At 34.2% G+C, this 19,866-nt stretch overlaps 1 protein-coding gene across 3 annotated transcripts in view; it reads right to left on the reverse strand.

Annotated features, from left to right (window-relative positions):
* Nucleotides 1-19,866, reverse strand: part of EMCN (endomucin) — a 119,891-nt gene that overhangs the window by 65,191 nt on the left and 34,834 nt on the right. For all 3 annotated transcript variants that reach the window (XM_072810617.1, XM_072810618.1, XM_072810616.1), the window contains exons 2-4: nt 18,455-18,586; nt 12,468-12,545; nt 4,312-4,422 (exon numbers count right to left, since the gene is read on the reverse strand). In XM_072810617.1, the coding sequence (XP_072666718.1) occupies nt 4,312-4,422; nt 12,468-12,545; nt 18,455-18,586 (321 nt within the window). The remainder of the gene's footprint in view (nt 1-4,311; nt 4,423-12,467; nt 12,546-18,454; nt 18,587-19,866) is intronic.

Here is a 19,866-nt window from a genome sequence, read left to right on the forward strand (position 1 = left end):
AATCCTCCCACTCACTCTCTCTCTCTCTCAAATAAATAAATAAATATTTAAAGAAAAAGACACACGAACAGGAGGAGGGGCAGAGGGAGAAGCAGGTTCCCTGCTGAGCAAGGAGCCCAACCTGGTGCTCAGTATTTGATCCAAGACCCAGAGATAATGACCTGAGCCAAGAGGCAGATGCTTAAACAACTGAGCTCCCAAGCACCCCTCTAGGGAGTAAAGCAATAAACCTCACTAACTCTTCTCTACATTATTTGTTTAATTTTTAAAAATTTTTTATTTATTCATGAGAATCACAGAGAAGCAGAGACATAGGCAGCGAGAGAATCAGGTTCCCCATGGGGAGTCTGATGCAGGATTCCATCCCAGAATCCCGGGATTAGGACCTGAGCTGAAGGCAGGCACTCAACCACTAAGCCACCCAGGTGTCCCACTCTTCTCTACTTTAAGTCAAATCTGCACTTGAGACGGCATACTCACACTGCTTGTATTTGATAGTTACTATCAAAGGGCCCATTGCCATGTATTTAAGGGGGAGATGAAGCTTCCACTGTTCAACCTTCCCCTACCAGTAGATTGCCTTGTTCTCCTTCCATCTCTCTGCCTCGGCTTTTCTAATTATGAACGTTTATGTGTGTGATGGGTAGAGATGGAAAGGGAACATTACTCTGCTAACCAGGAATCTGGGCTTGCTCCTGGTTTCATTAGACACAAATAGAAATCTGTGCAAACTCATTATATCAAGTGGATTCCGTACTAAGTAGGATTTACCTTGAGGAACCAGAGAGCTGTGGGGAAGAATGGCTACCCCCCAAAATGGGTTTAAAACCAAATATCTAAAGGACTAGTATAGAACTGCTTAATCAAATGGCAAGTGCAAAGGGTTCCTATAAACGTCCTTATTTCAATATCTTGCTTTCCAGGGTGACTTAGTTTTCAAGAAATGGCTTTGTGGGTATATTTAAGAAGAATTACTTAGAAGAAAGTACATGCACTTCAATGCTGCATGTAGAAGCTAAATAAATATAATAGTCATCTAGCAGAGACGCAGTAGGCATTTTACTGCCTAAATCAAAGTAAAACTGAGAATCTTAACCGACTCATGGGGCTGACCACACACTTCTGTATAAGTGCTAATTTAATAAACCATGGTCCCTGAATGACATTCCTAATCAGTCACTTAATGAGTGGGTATTAGGGTAGAATACAAATTATTTGAGTTTAACCTTCAACTGCTATACATATTGAAGATGGAAATTTTCTTTTATTCTTGTTTATATTTGGGACAATCATAGTATGAAATGGATAGGATTTTGGTCTGCTAAAGGTGCCTTTCAGATATATTTGGACTAAAAACTAACTTTAACTTACCAGAAGCTAAAACACTGCCACAAGGAAATGTCTTACATATGAAGAAGAAAAGACCCTGCTCTTTAAATTCTTCTCTGTGGTGATGCTCCCATTAAATAAAATCAATAGTTTCAGTTATGGTATGAAATTAGGTTCTTTCTATGTAAACTTCTTTATGTTCTGCTAAAGAGAATCACAATAAAATAGGAAAATGGATGTCCCATAGTGTCTCTAGACAAGAGTGGGACTGGCACGTCTGCAGTTCCCACCTGCCATCTCCTTCTATCTTAGAGATCTCCCAAAAAGAGCTTTGGAGACTGTAAGTCATCTATAGCTGTTTCTTATAAGGACTATGAACACATGTTTATAATGGATGGTATGTGATAAGCCATTACGGCAGATGACTGACTAGGTTTTCAAGCCAGGATATTTTAATTTAAAGTACAGATTACTTCATATCACGGAGGCCAGGAATTGGGAAGTGCTTGTATTGATGATAGATGTGGTTGGAGCTAGAAAGTTGTCTGAGCTCAGAGTTCTCGGTCCTACTGCTCTGTCTTTCACCAATAACTTCATCTTGCTCAGGGGGTCTCCTCATCTTTCCATTCTTCCCAGCAATTTTACTTCCTCATAACATCTGCTTGCTCATGCCATAGGTATGCCCAGGAATCACCATGGCTCAGACTCACTCAGACTCACTCTACTGGAAACTTGAGCTTTGGGTTTCACAGCTAATCACCCTTTTCTTTAGGTTTTCTCATTCAGATTGCACAGAAAGGAAATTTGTTTGGCCTAGCTTAACATGTTCTTTCCTTTTGTTTTTAAACCAAGCTTTGTAAAGAAACTCACAACAAAATGCACTCATTTTAAGTATACAAGTCAATAATTTTCAGTAAATTTATGGAGTTGTGCAACCATCACTACAAGCCAGTTTTAGAACATTTTCAACAAAAAAATCCTGTGGGACCTTCTGCAGTCAATCCCCAGTTCCACCTCCAGCTGTAGACAACAGATTATGTGGTTTCTGTCCCTATAAGAATGTCCATTCTGGACATTTCATATAAACAGAATCATACAATATGTGATGTTTTGTCAGACTTCTTTCACTGAACATAATTGTTTGGGGTTCATAGGTTATAACCTGTATCAGTAATTTGTTCCTTTAAATTGCTGAATAGTAGTCCATTGTATGGATATCCTATGTTTTAGAATATTTCAAATCCATTTCAAATAGAAAATCCAATGGATTATCCATCTCACCAGTTAATGGGCATTTGGATTGTTTCCAGGGTGACTATTACGAATAGTGTTACTATGAATATTATTTCAAAACCACCTGTCTTAATTACTATAGCTTTAGAGTAAGTTTTGAATTTGGCTTGTATAAGCCCTCCAACTTTGTTCTCCCTTGACAAAACTGTTTTGGCTATTCTAGGTCTTTTTCATTTCCATAAATTATTTTGGATCAGCTTACCAATTTCTAATGATTTGCTATGATTCTGTGATTCTGATAGGGATTGAATTTAATATATTAATCAATTATTTATCAACTTGGGGAGAACTGCCATCTTAAAATATTGAGTCTTTCAATCCATGAATATGTAGCATCTCTCCATTTATTTAGATATTTAATGCTCACAAAAATATTTTGTAGTTCAGTATGCAAATCTTGTACTTCCACTGTTAATATATTCCTAAATATTTTATTCTTTCTAATGGTTTTATAAATGTCACTATTTCCCTAATTTTAGTTTTGGATTGTCATTGTTAACACAACAATATGATTTATTTTTGTTTATTTTATAGCTTGTGATAGGAAATACTCTATTCTAGTTTTTTATTGTGGATTTTTTCCACATAATGATGTAGTTTGTTAAGAAAAATTTCTGTTTCTTCCTTTCCAATTTGCAGTAATGGATCTATCTATTCACCTACCTACTTATGTACCTATCATCACCTTATTGTACTACATAGAACCTTTGGTTATAATTTTGAATAGAAGTGGTGAGAATGGCCATCTTTGCTGTGTTCAAGATCTTAAGAGTGAAGCATGAAATATTTAACTATTAAGTATGGTGTTTGACATACATTTTTCATAGATTTCCTTTTCAGTTTGAGCAAGTCACATTTTATTTCTAGTTTATTGAAATCTCTAAATAAAAGTGAGGGTTAAATTTTGTCAAATGTTCTTTCTGCACCTACTGATTCTACTAATAGAGTGCATTGCTGTCCTTGATTTTCTTGTATTAAAGCAGTCATACATTCCTGGAAAACTTCACTTATTTATGTTTTCTATCCCTTTTTATATGTTACCAGAGTTAGTTTGGTAAGGATAGTTGCCTGATTAATCATAAAGGGTATTGGTCTGTAGTTTTCTTTACTTGCTTTTTCTTTTTTTTCTTTTCTAGCTTTGGTGCCAGGATAATGCTGGCCTCAAATAATGACTTGTGTAATATTCCTTCCTCCTCTTCCTGAAAGGGATTGGGAAGAATTGATATCATTTCTTTTGAAAATATGTAGAATTCAGAATTGAAGCCATTTTCCTTGAAATTTTCTTTATGGGACCATATAAGACTTTCAATGCAATATCTTTAATTGTTTTTTTATTTGTTCAGATTACCTATCTTCATGAGTCAGTTTTAACAATTTGTTTCTTTCTAAGAATTTTCCCCACTTCATAAAATTTTCTAATTTGTTGTCAAGCTCATTTTTTGTGTCAGGTAATATCATAGATTACTGTTGGCCTTGAATCACTTTTTCTTGGCATCCACCCATTTGTGGCTATGGAGGGATAAAATTCCACGGTACAAAACCAAGTTGCCAGATGGTTGTCCCATTTGGTAGAGATTAGAGAAGACAGGTGTGGCACTGTTCTTTGGTAGTCATGGGCTGGAAAACATTCTGAGTTTAATGCAATCCACCACACAAGTTTAACATTTCAGCATAAATTTTTATACTTACTCTTGTGTTGGGGACTTTGTAATGTTAAGGTAGCACTTAAAAGCGGAATCTTTGTCACTGTTACATCTGTGCCAGTGAAATCAGTCTTCATGACATCACTGGTTGTGGTTCCTAATTATGTAAAAACAATAAGCAGCCATCAGGGGTGTAATCAATAAAAAGAAGTCTTATTAGTATTAATATTAACATCCAGTTACAACTTGAATATTAGTTACTGAAAATCTTCTGATCAAGTTTTAGAAAGCCGACATTCTAGCATTTACCTTTTGGTGTCTGGTTAATCACGTTAAGAAAACAGAAGCATAGTAGACTCTTCTACATGTCTGCTATAGTTTATCTCATTTGACCAGAACAGTAATCTTATTAATTAAATAATAATTGTGATCATAATTTTATGTATAAGACTCAGAAAAGTTAATTTCCTTATTGTCACATAACTTGTAGTAAGAGAGAAGCAGGATCTGGATCCAGCCTTTCTGATGCAAAAGTTAACTACTCAGCTACCCTAGAAAGGGGATGTGGTAAGGAAGTGGTAGTACTTGAAGGTGGTACCAAGGTTCCCATGCTGTCTGGGAAAGAATCTTCAGGTAGATAGAATAGATAGCAGGAGAGGGATAATAGGAATTCCATAGGATAAACTTTTAATTGCATTTAGTTCATTTTTTTTGGAGGGGGAAGGAAAATTAACAACAAAGAAAAGAACTTGAAGTAACAAATTGAGAGAGAAATCTTTGAGAAAATGAAGAAATATCTTATTAGCATAGATATTGATGTTCACGATAGCATGGAAGTACAAAAGATCACCCAAAAGGCAGAAACTCAACACTTGAGGATGAAGGGACATGTGGGGATAGAGATTTGGCTTCTTATAGTAACTCCAAAAACATATTCTTGGAAAACCCTGGAACAGGATTTCCTCTTTAGAAATTTTTGGTGAAGAATTCTTCTGCTGAGTTAAAATAGAAAACCATGAAAAAGCAATCCTGGTGGCCTAAAGAAATTCCTAGCATAAGGCAGATTCAACAGTCTTGGACATGGAAAAGAGGATATATAGTTAAGAAAGATGTGGGAAGCTGGAAGATTAGAAAAATACAAAGAAGAGAGCAGAATAGTGGAATAGCTGGGGATACAATGCCAAAGAGTTTGCTTCGAGAATTATCTATTATTGATGTGGATTATACTTCATAGAAGAGGGTAGAATGAGAATGAGATCCCACACTCAACTCGGGACAAGTTGTTAATTATACAGTGTCCTGTAGGCAATGGAAGGAATCTTGCATGCTTTAAAGATAACTAAAGTATTTTTAAATATACCTACTGGACCTAAAAAAATAAATAGAAGGAAAGATGTGGAGACAAATGCTGCAACAGCCATAAATTTTGAAATTTTACTAGTACACTGAAATGTTTCAAATCCTAGACTCAAGAGACAAGAAAATGGGTGACCTACATTTATTAAGAGATGAAAATCATAGTCTCGTATTAACACCTTGTTTGAAAAATTTTCCCAATTGCACTTTTGGTTTGTACTTAGTAGATTCTGGATGTCTGCCAGGAAGTGATTGACATCTCAGAAAAAAATGAAACCAATCTTAAATCTGTTGTTTAAATTTATATTGTTTGCTCTCCTTCAGTTTTTCTGTCTGGCCATTTTCCCCCTGATAACACTATGTATCTGCTTTGGTCTACAGGCTTACTGTAAGCCTAAGTAATATATGTATTGGAATATGACAAACATTATTTTGCTTGAGAAATACTAATTGAAATTGTGACATCAAATAATATTGACTCCACTTTTAGGATTTGTGAAATTCATGCCCTTTTAAGTCTTAGAACTTTGGTATAGGTAGAGTGAATGAAAGATAAAATATAGGAATTTTAAAACCATATTCGACTTGGAATAAGAAAAGCTTCACACAAGATGCTTGAAAAGTCACATCAATACCAGAGTATAAGAGCAAAGAAAATACCTTCCCTGAAACCATACCCTGAAGTGAAAACCATTGGCTAGAACAGAGTAGAATGAGGGATAGGGGCTGTTTTATAATTGCCTTGAAATTATTGATGTGAAATTCATTTTGTATATTTCAAAATGATTAAATTTTTTAAATAAAGTTTTGGGAGGAGGCAATAAATATATTATCTATATTAGGAATTTAAGATGTGTTTGTAACAAATTGGCAATTGACTTGAAAGAGAGGGTTTGTGGAGTTAAAATTCTGCAAGGCGTGGGATTAAGCAGCTTATTTCCTTTGGAACTATATAGTTTGAATTACAGTATTGTTTTATCTAAAGCACATAGCAAAAGCTGCTTGTGTGGTCCCTTTGTCTTCAGAAATAGAATATGGGATAAGTGACTTTTTGACAAAGTTACCATTTACTAAAACATATGCTAAGAATACTAATACTGTGGTATGTTAATTTGGTTTTATGTTTAAGAAAAGACATTTTGTAGTCAAATTAACTGGAACTACACAGATTGTAAAAAGGCCAAATGGATGTCTTTGTGATAGGATTACTAAAATTAAAAGAAATGTTATTATGCATTGTGACACCCCAAGAGGGTAGTCTTTTCTAAAGCAATTGCCCAAGGACCTTCATTTCCAGGGATCATTTTATGGACTACTTACTGCTCCATAGAAATTCCGTATCCATGGTAACATAGGTAGTCTAGGATAAACTTAATTAAAGTAATGTCCTGATTCATTTAAGTGACTTCTGGGGGTAATACTAAAGAGTCATTCATGGAAAGATTGGGAGGAGCCTAAATACTTACACCAGTGGTCCTATGGAGATGCATCAAAGCAGCTGCAAAGGCCAGAAATATGCCTCTTAAGATTTTTTTCAGATTTTCTGATCTTAGCATTCAAATGCTAAGCCCAAGAAAAAATATATATAAAGGGGTGTAGGCCAAACACCTGAACAAGGAGAGCTCAGGACTGCAGCTCCTCCAGTACTTCACTCAGATAATGGAACCAGGCTACAATGGAGTTCCAAAGAATCTGAAGAAAAAATGGTGATGGTGGAGGTCAGTGTAGGTAAAGTAGGACTAGAGCTCTCAGTGAGAGACAAGAAGAGGAAGGAGTTTTATTTCTGTGTGAATTCTGTATTTCCTCTTCCTTATTATTTAGATGGGTTAAGGTATATATGAAGAGCCCCTTGAAATTGTGCATTTACCAATATCCTCCCTCTTGCTAGACCACCTAGAACCTAGGTATAAAGTGAGAAAGAGTATTTAGGTGTCTTCAGGATCTATCCATTTTCTAACTCAGTTTATAAAGCGAAGATCATATGGGAATTTGGGACTGATGCCAGGCCAGGTACAAAGTGTTACCTATATTGACAGTGGCTTTTTGCTTATATACCCAAGAAATCAAGTGGTTTACAGTAGTTTGGTGACCTCAGAAGGATCTAGTAATTTATGTTTCTTTTTAAGCCTTTGTTCTTCCTTAGAGACTTCATTAATAAGTAAATATTGACTTTCCACTTCTAAAAAAATCTAGTTTAATAGATTTTTTTTCTAGTTTAATAGTGTTTCTTGGAGCCAAACCAAATATTAATAGGGTTGTCTCCTTCATTTTCTCAGATCTACTCACCCTATTTATCCACATGTTCTTACACATCAGTGAATAATTGACAACAGTGCTTATGGGGACATTTGAGCTGCCCCTTTGAAAACTGTGGTTCGTAACAATTATAAATAGGGTTACTCTCATGTCAGATGGTGGGTATAAAATAGTTGTTTTGTTTGTTTTCTGGTTGTAGAATGCACATTACTTCTTAAATTTTATTGTGAATGGCATTTAAATAACATAAAAATACCTTATTTCAGTAATTTTAAACTGTACTACTGAAGCCTTAAGGGCTCAGTGTAGAAGCCTCACAGACTACCGTTAGCAGTAAGAGAGAGAAGCAGTAGAAGTCGACCCTGCCTACATATACATATCACCACCACATTGCTTCAAACAAGTAGTTCAAATGCAATTTGTTTGATATATTGGCATTTTGACTTCCTCATAAAATTTTATATGGAAATGTATCTGTCAATTAAAACATTTAGATAATAATTGTTTTACTTAACAATGAGGATCCTAAAATGGTAACCTTGCCTATCAACTCTAAAAGTAAGACAAAGAATGTCAGAGTAGGCGGAAATCAGAAGATCTACTGTTATTGTGAAATTCAGGTGTTAATAATGAACGGACACTATACACAAGAACATGGCCTTTCATCTGGATATATTTAATCTTTTTAATTTTTAAATTTTTTGTTTATTTTTTTTAATTTTTATTTATTTGAGAGAGGGAGAGTGAGCGTGCACATGCTCAAGAGAGAGAGAGGGGAGAGAGAGAGAGAGAGAGAGAGAGAAAGGGAGCACCAGCAGAAGGAAAGGGAGAAGCAGGCTCCCCGCTGAGCAGGGAGTCTGATGAAGGGTTCCATCCCAGAATCCTGGGATCATGACTTGAGCCCAAGGCAAACACTTAACCAAATGAGCCACCCAGGGGCCCCCATATTTATTCTTTTTAAAACACAATTCTGACAAGCTTCTAAGAGAAATTAATAAAATAAAAAGTTGGTTCTTTAAGAAGATTGACAAAACTGACAAACTCTTAGACTGACAAAGAAAAAAGAGAGAGGACTCAAATTGCTAAATCATGAATGAAAGTGAACATCTTTCTAACATCCTTATAGAAATAAGAAGGGTTATAAGGCAATACAATGAATGATCTAAGATTTCACTTATATTAGATTATATAATCTAAGTGAAATGGGAAAATGCCCAGGAAATCACCAGTCACCACCAAAACTGAGTCAAGAAGAAATAGAAAAATCTGAATAGACCTGTAATGAACAAAGAGATTGGCTTAGTAACAACAACAACAACAACAACAAAAATTCACAAAGGAAAACCCAAGACCAGATGGCTTCACTAGTAAAATCTACCACATATTTAAAGAATAATTACCATGAATTCTTCACAAACTCTTCCAAAAATTGGCAGAGGAAGGAACACATCCTAATTCATCCCAGGAGGCTAGTATTACCGGATACCAAAATGAGGTAACAATATCACAAACCTGTATCCCTTGTGAATATAGACACAAAAATTCTTAACAAAATAATATAGATCAAATCCAGTAACATATAAAGAGCATAATACACCATAACAAAGTGTGATTTATCTCAGAAAATCAAGGTTGGTTCAGCATATAGAAATCCATATTAATACATTAAGGGATAAAAATCACACAACAATCTTTAGGCTGAGAAAAAGCATATGGCAAAATCTAATACCTTTGAATGATAAAGCACTCAACAAGCTAGTAAGTCTTCTTCTGAAGACTTCCTCAACCTGATAAAAGGCATATATGAAAACATCATGCTTAACACAATAGCATCATACTTAATGGTGAGAGACTGAAAGCATTGCCCTATAATTAAGAACAAAACAAGGCTGTTTCCTCTTAACCTTTCTTTTTTTTAAAGATTTTACTTCTTTATTCATGAGAGACACAGAGAGAGGCAGAGACATAGGCAGAGGGAGAAGCAGGCTCTATGCAGGGAGCCTGATGTGAGATTCAATCCCAGGACTCCAGAAACATGCCCTGACCTGAAGGCAGACGCTCAACCAGTGAGACACCTAGGCATCCTCCTCTTAACATTTCTATTCAATGTTGTACTGGAGGTTCTAGCCAGAGCAAATTGGTAAAAAAATTTTAAAAAGCATCTAAAAATTTAAAAATAAAAAACATCTAGATTGAAAAAGTAAAACTATTTTTACTTTGCAGATTTTTGCAGATAAATCTTGTATACAGAAAATCCAAAGGAACACACATGCACAGATTAGAACAAATAAATAGATTCAACAAGGTGGCAAGATACAACAGCAATAAATGAAAATAAATTCCATTTCTATAGTACTAATGAACAATCCGAAAACAAAATTAAGAAAATTATTTCATTTACAATAGCATAGAAATGAATGAAATGTTAGGAATACACTGGACAGAATAAATGCAAGTCTTCTACATTGAAAACTACAAATGTTAAAAAAAGAAGTTAAAGAAGACCTAAAATAACAGAAAGTTGTCCTGTATTCATGGATTGGAAGACTTAAGATAATTAAGATGGCAATACTTCCCAACTTGATCTGCAAGTACAATCACAATCCCAACTGCCATTTTGAGAAATTGACAAGTTGATCCTAAATTTCATATGAAAACTCAAGTGAACCAAAATGGTGAAAACAATCTTGAAAGAGAAGAAATAATACTTAATACAAATGATAATCCAGAGTGTATGATTTTGGCATAAAAATAGATAATAGAGATAAATGGAATAGATTCGAATCTAGGAAAAAAAAGCCTCATACGTTTATGACCAGCTGATTTTCATGAAGGGTTCCAAGATAATTCAAATAGGGAAAGAATAGTCCTTTCAACAAAAGGTATTAGGACAACTGGTTAATTATATACAAAAAAATGAAACTGGACATCTAAGTCACACCATATACCAAAATTAAAGACTTAAATAGAAAATCTAAAACCATAAAATTCTTAGAAGAGATAATTGGCATAAATCTTTGTGACTTTGAGTTGAGCAACGGTTTCTTAGATTTGATCCCACTGACTGAAGGAAACCTGAATACATCACCCTGAAATATGTCTCTTTGACATGAAAATGATTTTGAATTGCTGCCAAGTAAGATGTAGCCAATGCAGCAAAAGTTTTTCTGCTTAAGGGCAGGATATAAATTCTCCTTTTACTGGAGACAGACTCTTATCGGCCCAGAGAAGGCACTAGAGGAATCTGCAAACAAATCTTACTCCACTAGTTTCATTCCAGATTTTTATCTTCCATTAGTTAGCCACCTTTGGAAGCCTAAACTACTTTCTTTTGTCTAGTCATTTCTCTACAAATTTATTGTTTTTTTGTTCAAGATGCTTTATATAAGCCAAAATTTTAAACCATTGCTTCGAGTTACTCTTTGTTTCAAGTTTCTCACGTTTTGTGCACTGCCAATGTTAATAAACTTTTTTATCTTGTTAAGTGTCCCAGCTGAAAACCTAAAATGGGTCAAGTTTTACCTTCTCTACATGACAGAAAAAATATAGATAAATTTTCCTTCATCAAAACTAGATTATAGTGCTTCAAAAGATACTGTCAAGAAAATGGAAAGACAACCTACAGAGTGGGAGAAAATATTTCCAAATTATCCATCCAATAAGGCTCTAGTCTCCAAAGTATATTTAAAAAATGCTTACAACTCAACAATAAAAGACAACCCAATTTTTTTTAAAAATGGGCTAGAATTAAATAAACAGTTTTCTAAAGAAGATATACAAATGGTCAACAAGTACATGAAAAATATTTGACATCATTAGTCATTAGGGAAATGTAAATCAAAACCACAGTGAGATACCTCTTCATACCCACTTGAATGGCTATGGTGAAAAAGATAGACAGCAACAGTATGGATTAGAAAATGGACAATTAGTGTCCGCCTACATTTCTGGTGGGACTTTAATATAGTGCAGCTGCTTGGGAAATCAGTTAATCAAAAAGTTAAACATAGGGTTGCCATGTGACCCAACAATTCCATTTTAAAATACATACCACAAGATAAATGAAAAGATGTGGCCACAGAAAAACTTATATAACAATGTTGATAGCAGCATTATTTATAACAGCCAAAAGTAGAACCCACTGAAATGTCCATCAACTAATAAATAGAAGTGGTATATCCATACCATGAAAAACTTTTCACTTATAAGGAAGAATGAACTATAGATAAATGCTATAGCATGGATGAACCTGAGAACATTCTGATGTAAAGAAGACACAAAAGATCATGTACAATATGATTCCACTTATGTGATTTTTTTTATGTGAAATTTCTAAAATAGGCAAAGGGACAGAAGGTAGGTTAGTGGTCCCTGGCAGTGGGGGAAGGAAGAAATGGGAAGTGATTGGTAATAGATACAGGACTTCTTTTTGGGGTGATGAAAATGTTCCAGAATTAGGTAGTGATGATGGTTGTACAATCTTGTGAATATACTGAAAATCACTGAACTGTACATTTCAAAAGAGTGACTATGATGGTACATGAATGATATATATGAAAGAAAAAATGATTACAAATGATCATTACTCACCTTCACTTTTAACTGTTGTCAGTAATGAAGGATGTGTTGGCCCCAAAGATGCATTTAAGGATTTCTTACTGATTATTCCTAGTTTGATAAGATAGATGAAATTATTATTAATCACAATTTCATCTCACCTATCAAGGAATACATAAAAGTTAGTCAAACCTGAAGCTGAACTAGCATCCTTCTACAGAGGTACTGCATCAGCTTTTGCTTATCTTCAATTTTTTTCATTTTGTGTCTCCTTTGTCTGAAGTAAGGAATGGAAGTACTGAATGCTTGGGTGACCCAATGACAACCCTCCCACCCATTCATACACACACATATGCACACACATTTTTTCTATGATAGGCCCCAAAAGCAAATTTTCACTGCAGATTGTTACTTGGGTATCTTTAAATGTGCAAAAAATATATATATATATATAGTAAAAACAAATGATTTAAAATGATCTATGATATACATTTCATTTTGTTGATTTAATTATGACACTGGGACTCCCAAATTAAGAAAATTATAAAGGAGCTTGCAAACTCCTTAATTAATTAATTTGGTCATGTATGAAACATTCACTGAGTTCCTGCTCTGTGCAAGACCCTTTTCTAGACTCTTGCGGGCAGTATCCAGCTCTTAGTCATCTTTTTAATCTAAGCGTATCAAGGATAGTTCTTGGCATATGGTAGGTATGCAGTAAATGTTGTTTCAGATAAGGTGGCATTCATACAAGACATGGGATCCAAGGAAAGGAGAAAGGTTTGCTTCACATAGTGAATATGACTTACCTGTTTTTGATAGCCACAATAGTCAACATCCTCTTTTTAAAACACTTTAGGATATCCTCTTATGATTAGGCATAGGTCCTATTTTTATTGTGATATATATATGTTTAATACTGGTTCATAAAGGTATGCATGCTGTATTTGGAGGATAAACAATTTGGCTCTGCACAGTTTAACACTTTAAAATCCATCCGGGATAGAGTTTTCAAGGGTAAGCTGTCTGGAGCTATATATCAGAAAATACTAAGGAATCACAAAGAATATAAGACCGTTGGAGGATCTCTGAGGACAAATGCCTCCAAGCAGGTGGTGGAGATTTTATCTTCTGTTCCTCTGTCCCCACTGTTTATTAGAGAACATAGGTTATTATAGAAATGGAAAGAGACTTTAATATAACAGGTAGATTCTGGGAATTATAATGTGGAGAGTGCTGAAGCACTTAAGACTTTCTAAGTCTTCTGCATCCAAGATGTGGTTATATTTTAAAAGAAGAAACCAACAAAGGAAGTGTTATTCCTAGAAGCTAGGTAGGTTTGAGATTTTGTATTGCCTGCTCATAGGGATGCCATCGTGTTTTTTTTTTTTTTTTTTCTGAGAGAGAGAGAGAGAGCACACTCAAGCTGTGGAAAAGGCAGACGGAGATGCGAGAAAGAATCCCAAGCAGACTCCTTGCTCAGTGCAGAGCCCAATGTAGGTTTGATTTCATGACCCTGAGATCATGACTTGAATCCAAATCAAGAGTTAGATGCTTAACTGACTGAACCACTCAGGTGCCCCCAGAATGCCATCTTAAAGTGAAGATGTCCCTTCCAGCCAGATGTAGTGAATTTGTTTTCACTTCAGCATTTCTCTTGGCATTCTTGGTACCAATAGCAGGTTGAATTGAATTTTTACAATCACCTTGTTTCATATGCTTCACTGGGATTTGTCTCATATATCTCTTGAAAACTCAAGAATAAAGATGATTATAGGAAATAATTGGGACACATATAACAATAATCATGAATATAAAAAGTATCAAGTTACCCAGTTCTTGAGTTTCTGAAGCCCTTGACCCTTTTCTTTTATACCTATCCTGACATCATGTTTGATAGAGGGAAATTATGTAACAAATTTGATCTTCGGCCCCAGAATTCAGTCCAAATCTATTCAATTTCAATTTCAGCCTTGGTCTTTGGAAAACTGAATTGCTAAATGGCTATCCATTTCTGGTGTTCCTGAGCTTGTGTGTGAACAGTGATCTTGTGATCATGCTCCTGATCATTGTATCTAACCAATGTAAATATTTCTATAGCAGAAACAGAACACAATTGATATTAGATTTATTATTAATATATGAATAGTCACCTTCAAATATGGATAAGCATTCTATATACATAGCTTATAATAAAATTCTAATGTGCTAGATATGTTGAAATTCTGAAATATAAATGCATCCTTATTATTGCAAAAGTAAAATGTTGCACTAACGAGGGTTGTGATTTCTGTTAATTTTTTGTGCATAACAATGGTTAAGTACTTATTAAGCCTAGTTAATAAAAGAAATAGATTGAATTTAGCATCAATAATAAAAGAATAACATATATAGTTAAGGATATTATATAATTTTGAGTCAACATGTTTATAAAAATCACTAAAATATAATTATACTCTGTGAAATTTTTAGTAAACTACCATTCATAATATCTTCCAAAATAACCTTTTAGAACTGTTTAATTCCATTTAGGACATCAGAGTTTTGGGAAAATGTCTAATTTGCAAACACATTTTATATCTTGTGAGTCTAAACTAAAAGCAAAATGCCAACTTTATCATTTCAAAATTCCATGAAAAAAGAAGAACCAAAAAATCTTCTGCAAAGATATTTCAGGTAAGTCATTTCCAATTCAAACTCCACAAGGAATATAAAGACAACAAAGAAAGGAAGAAATACATGGAGAAAAATGTGGTACGTAAACTTATTTTCCCACCAATATAAGAAAGCTTATAAGACTGCCTTTTAAAAGTCCTTTCTTTACAGTTTCATCTTAATTTCTAGAGAAGAAGTGCTCTGTAAACATCACCATAGCTGGCACCCTATGTAGAAGAGATGGCCAAAAATACCTGGCTTCTCTACTGACCTTAGTTGAAACAACATCTATTTAGTATCAGAAATGTGAAATATTAGTGCTAACAAATTAAGTCAGCTAATTAAAAAATGTTTGACTATTAAATGCTTGAAAAAACCAATCTGACTATTAAATGCTTGAAAAATCAAGCTGAATAATTATATTTTAAGAATGAAATTTCAGGTTTATTTTTGTATCTTAGAAGTTCATTTTATGATGTCTGCCAAATGTTGATGTTAATTCTGGCCACTTGGCCTTTGAACAAAACAGGCAGTGCAATTGATACATATCTAGAAAGGAATAGAGTTCCATCTCTCTAGCTGGGTAAACCTCTGAAAGCAAACCTTACTCGAAGCAAAGCTCCATCAGTCATCTCTAATACTGTGGCTACGTCGCTGCAAGAAGAGTTTCCATCTCAGTGGCACATTTTCCACTTTTCTGATGATGGAATTTCTGTCATTGTCAAGAGAAAGAAAATTTATGTGCTTTAGATGGACATAAACACTATTAAATCAAGTATCTTTAGACCTTTAAACAAGAAAACTTGATTGGAAAGCTTTAAAATAAAAATAAGTTTCTCCATGTATTTTTTTTTTTTTTGGTAAATATTTTATTATGTCTAAAATGACTATGGTATCCAGGGCACCTGGGTAGTTCAGTCAGTTAAGCCTCCAATCTTGATTTTGGCTCAAGTCATGATCTCAGGGTCATGAGATTGAGCCCTGCATAGAGCTCAGTAGGGAGTCTGCTTGAGTTTCTTTCTCTCCCTCTCCTTCTGCCTCTCCCACTACCCCCTTCTCAAATAAATGAATCTTAAAAAAAAAAAAAAAAAAAACACTTGGCAACTAAAAAAATGGAGAAAGAAGAAAAAAAGAAAAGGAAGATAGGAAGGGAAGCAAAGAGGGATTCAGGAAGGGAGAGAGGGGGAAAAAATAAAAATGAAGCAAATATAAAATCTTGATAATTATTGATTCTCAGAGATGGGGATACAGGATTAATTATAGTACTCTTTATCATGGGTACATCTGAACATTTTTTAATAAAAAGTAATAAAAATAAAAGCTTCATTGGCCTATTACAATTTGTACAATTGAATGTGAATAATTTAAAATTCATCTGGGAGAACTTTTGAAGAACAGACTGGAGTTTAGTTTTTGTTAACCGAGTAATATAAAGCAGTGAAAGTGCCAAAAAAAAGAAATTTAGAGGAAAATATTTATGTGTGTGTGTGTGCATGTGTATGTGTCCATCTGATTTCAAGTGTTTTCCCAAGCAACTTGTTTCAGATAAGGGGCTTCAGTGACCCACTACAGCAGCCACCAGTGGTAAAGTTGTTAGGATAGTCTCCTCAGTTTATATGAGCAGGTATAGAGTTTCTCTTCCAAGCTGGGAAGGAGGGATTCATTCATTCCCAGTGTTACAAATTGCAGTTCTGCCTGAATTCCTTCACTGAACCCTCCACCTGTCCCTTTCTTGGTCACTTAACTCAGTGGTAAGGATCTGTGTTATTTGGATATTGTTATGCCCCACAGGTCACTGTGGTCGGGCTAGCAATCATCTCACTGAGAAAGCCTAAGTTCCAAGGATTAATGTAAAAATTGCAAAACTTCAACTCTTTGATTCAGCACTCAATGTCAGCACCCATTTTCTCTTTACTGGTACTTTTAGGGTGATGTTATTGATTACAAAAATAACATACTTTTACCAAATTAGTGCAGTTTTATGCCAAAAAAAAAAAAAAAAGCTGCCAACCTACAGAGAGAGTGGCAGAGAGAAAGAGAGAGGGAGAGAGAAGCAGCAAATACTTATACTTTGTAAAAGTCTGAGAATGCCTCTGCTAAAACCCTGAAAACGTAGGGTTGAAACAATTTTTAAAAATAAAATAAAGGGCAGTCTCCCCTTGGCTGTCCTGCCTGCTATTCCTTTGCAATATATTTAATAAACTTCTATTTCTTTAAAAAATAAATTTTAAAAATTAAAACTACAATAGGCAGGAGTTGGCTGGATTCACCATGGGTCCTGGTTTTTTTTACTGTCATTTGGAGTTTCCCTTGGTTGACAATATAGGTCATACGACATTCTGGGAACAAAATCCCCTGTGCTGCCCTCTTCATACAATGCTTTCTCCTGGTTTGGTAGAGAAATTCTAGAACTGGTTTGGTTTCATCTTAGAATTGCACATTTCAGAAATAATTGACTATATTCATCAGACACTTTCTTTGAAGATCATCACCCCCATTTAAGTCCGGTGAACTAGCTCATTGGTTCTCTACATGTTCTTGAACTTGGTCTTAGAATGAAAATTAATGAGGAGTAAGTGGAGAGGCAAATAAGACAGCAGAAGGAATTTCAGTTATCTCCTCATTAGGGAATATGATTTTTTATGTCCTCTTATGACCTTAGCATTCTAAGCAGAGTTTCTGCCCATAAGGGATAAACAAGTAATTCTATTTTTCTCTCTCCATTGATTATAGAACCTGAATGATATGCCTCATTTTATGTGTGCTGCCAGATGGACACTGCAATATGCATTGGATTGATAACCTCTTGGGGTTTTAATTAAATGACACGAGTGGCTCATTTTACTTTTCATGGATGCTTAGAATACCTAGAACCATGAAACATGGTGTAGTTGTCCCTTAGTCCAGGGACAATAATGATGATATTGCTACTGAACTGCACAAATTAAATCTATTCTTGGCCCAATATAACTAACAAGATCAGTCAGTTATTAAATACTGTTTCAACTTGTTAACTGTGCTGCTTAAGTGGACAACTGGAATATTTAGAAACATATTCTTATGACTCAGGAAATGGTAATTTTTTTTATTCTCTAAAAATAAACTTTGTGTATGTAACATTCACAATAGGATTATTCTCAAACAGGAAATGATCCAAAGGGATATCATCAAAGAAGCCCACTGTGATCTCAGGGTTCTGTATTCAACCCAAAATAACACATAAGTTTCAAAATAGTGAAATAGCACAGGCCTTCGTACTACCAATAGATATAAGATCTCAAATTATTTCTCAGTGATTAAATTATATAGATGCTACTATATCATCTGTTAAAGTTAGAGTAAATTTCACTAAGAGTTAATCCTACCTGTAGAAGACGTTCCACCTATCAATTCTGTAACAGGATTTGACTTTGTAGTTGGTGTTGTTTGTGCTGTAAATGTTTGTGCCGCAGAAAATGTTGTTGTTGATAATACAAGAGTGGCTGTATTGTTAACATCTGCAAAAAAGAAATTGTGTTAAAGTAGTTGCATTAAATTTTACATTTATTTTGCCAAGTAATGGACTAATACATTTAAGCAAAGTAAACAGTAAGTAGGGCATGGATTTGAAATTAATTCTCTAATTGTAAAGAATTCAGCTTTCAGTTCAGTATTCATTCACTAACTCCATGTGCTTCTCACCAATGGCATGAATTTCCAACATAGCTGGCAGGAGTAGTCTGTAGTTCTGAAACAAAATGATATCTGACAAAACTAGTGAGGAATAAATGTATAAATTTGAAATGTAACAATATTTTTAAGCCAAATTAACTAACATTGTCAGATGAAATAGTTAAATGGATGTTCTCTGGGCAATGGATGTTTTACTAAATATTTTCATAGCACATTGAACTTATTAAGTAGTAAAATGTCAGTATTAATTCATCTTTTCCTGATATAAAACATTTCCCTCCACTTTCTCTCTATATATCTATTTCAAAGGAAGAATAAATTTTTTTAAGAAAGATAATAAATTTTAAAGAAATTCAACATTTTAACATGCCTAAATGTTTGGCAGTGGAGCCACCATAAATCTGCATTTTCAAGTGATTTAGTTCTCTAAATTGTAACACTCAAAGGCACAGAAATGAAGTTGATACATTACATATATGTTTATTTTTAATAATTCTTTTTTTGTCAATAGAAAGTCAATATTTAATAATTTTTAAAACTCCCATTAAAATACTATCATTTTTTTCAAAGTGAAGTATTCCCAGTGATTTATGGAAATATTTATTTTACATAATATTACTGAATTTATTCACATTTATAGAATCTATTTAATCCTGCATTTGTTGATTTTGTCTCTATACACTTACTGTTGTGATGAAGATCAGAAAATAACAAACAAATGTGTACAAAGGACTTGGATAAAGTATTCACGTCCATGAAAGGCATTGTTTCCATGTTGTTACTTCTGTATAGAATATATACTATAGCACCTTAGTTAAAAGGATGGACATTGAGTGACAAAGACTTATGTTTTGATCCCAGTCAAACTGAATATGTTAGTATGAAATTAATTCTCTAATTGTAATGAATTCAGTTTTCAGTTCAGTATTCATTCACTAACTCCTTGTGCTTCTCACCAATGGCATTAGTATGACTTTTCAAACTTAAATTTTATCCAAAATTTTCCTCTTTCGATCTGGGAAAGCTAATAATCTTGCACATCAGTGAAAAGCAGTATTTCAGATGTCATGAGATAGAGTGGACTTCTTGTTTCATTTTATAGACT

The sequence above is a fragment of the Canis lupus genome, chromosome 33 (genome assembly GCF_048164855.1).
Source record: "Canis lupus baileyi chromosome 33, mCanLup2.hap1, whole genome shotgun sequence".
In the NCBI taxonomy this organism is placed as follows: domain Eukaryota; kingdom Metazoa; phylum Chordata; class Mammalia; order Carnivora; family Canidae; genus Canis; species Canis lupus.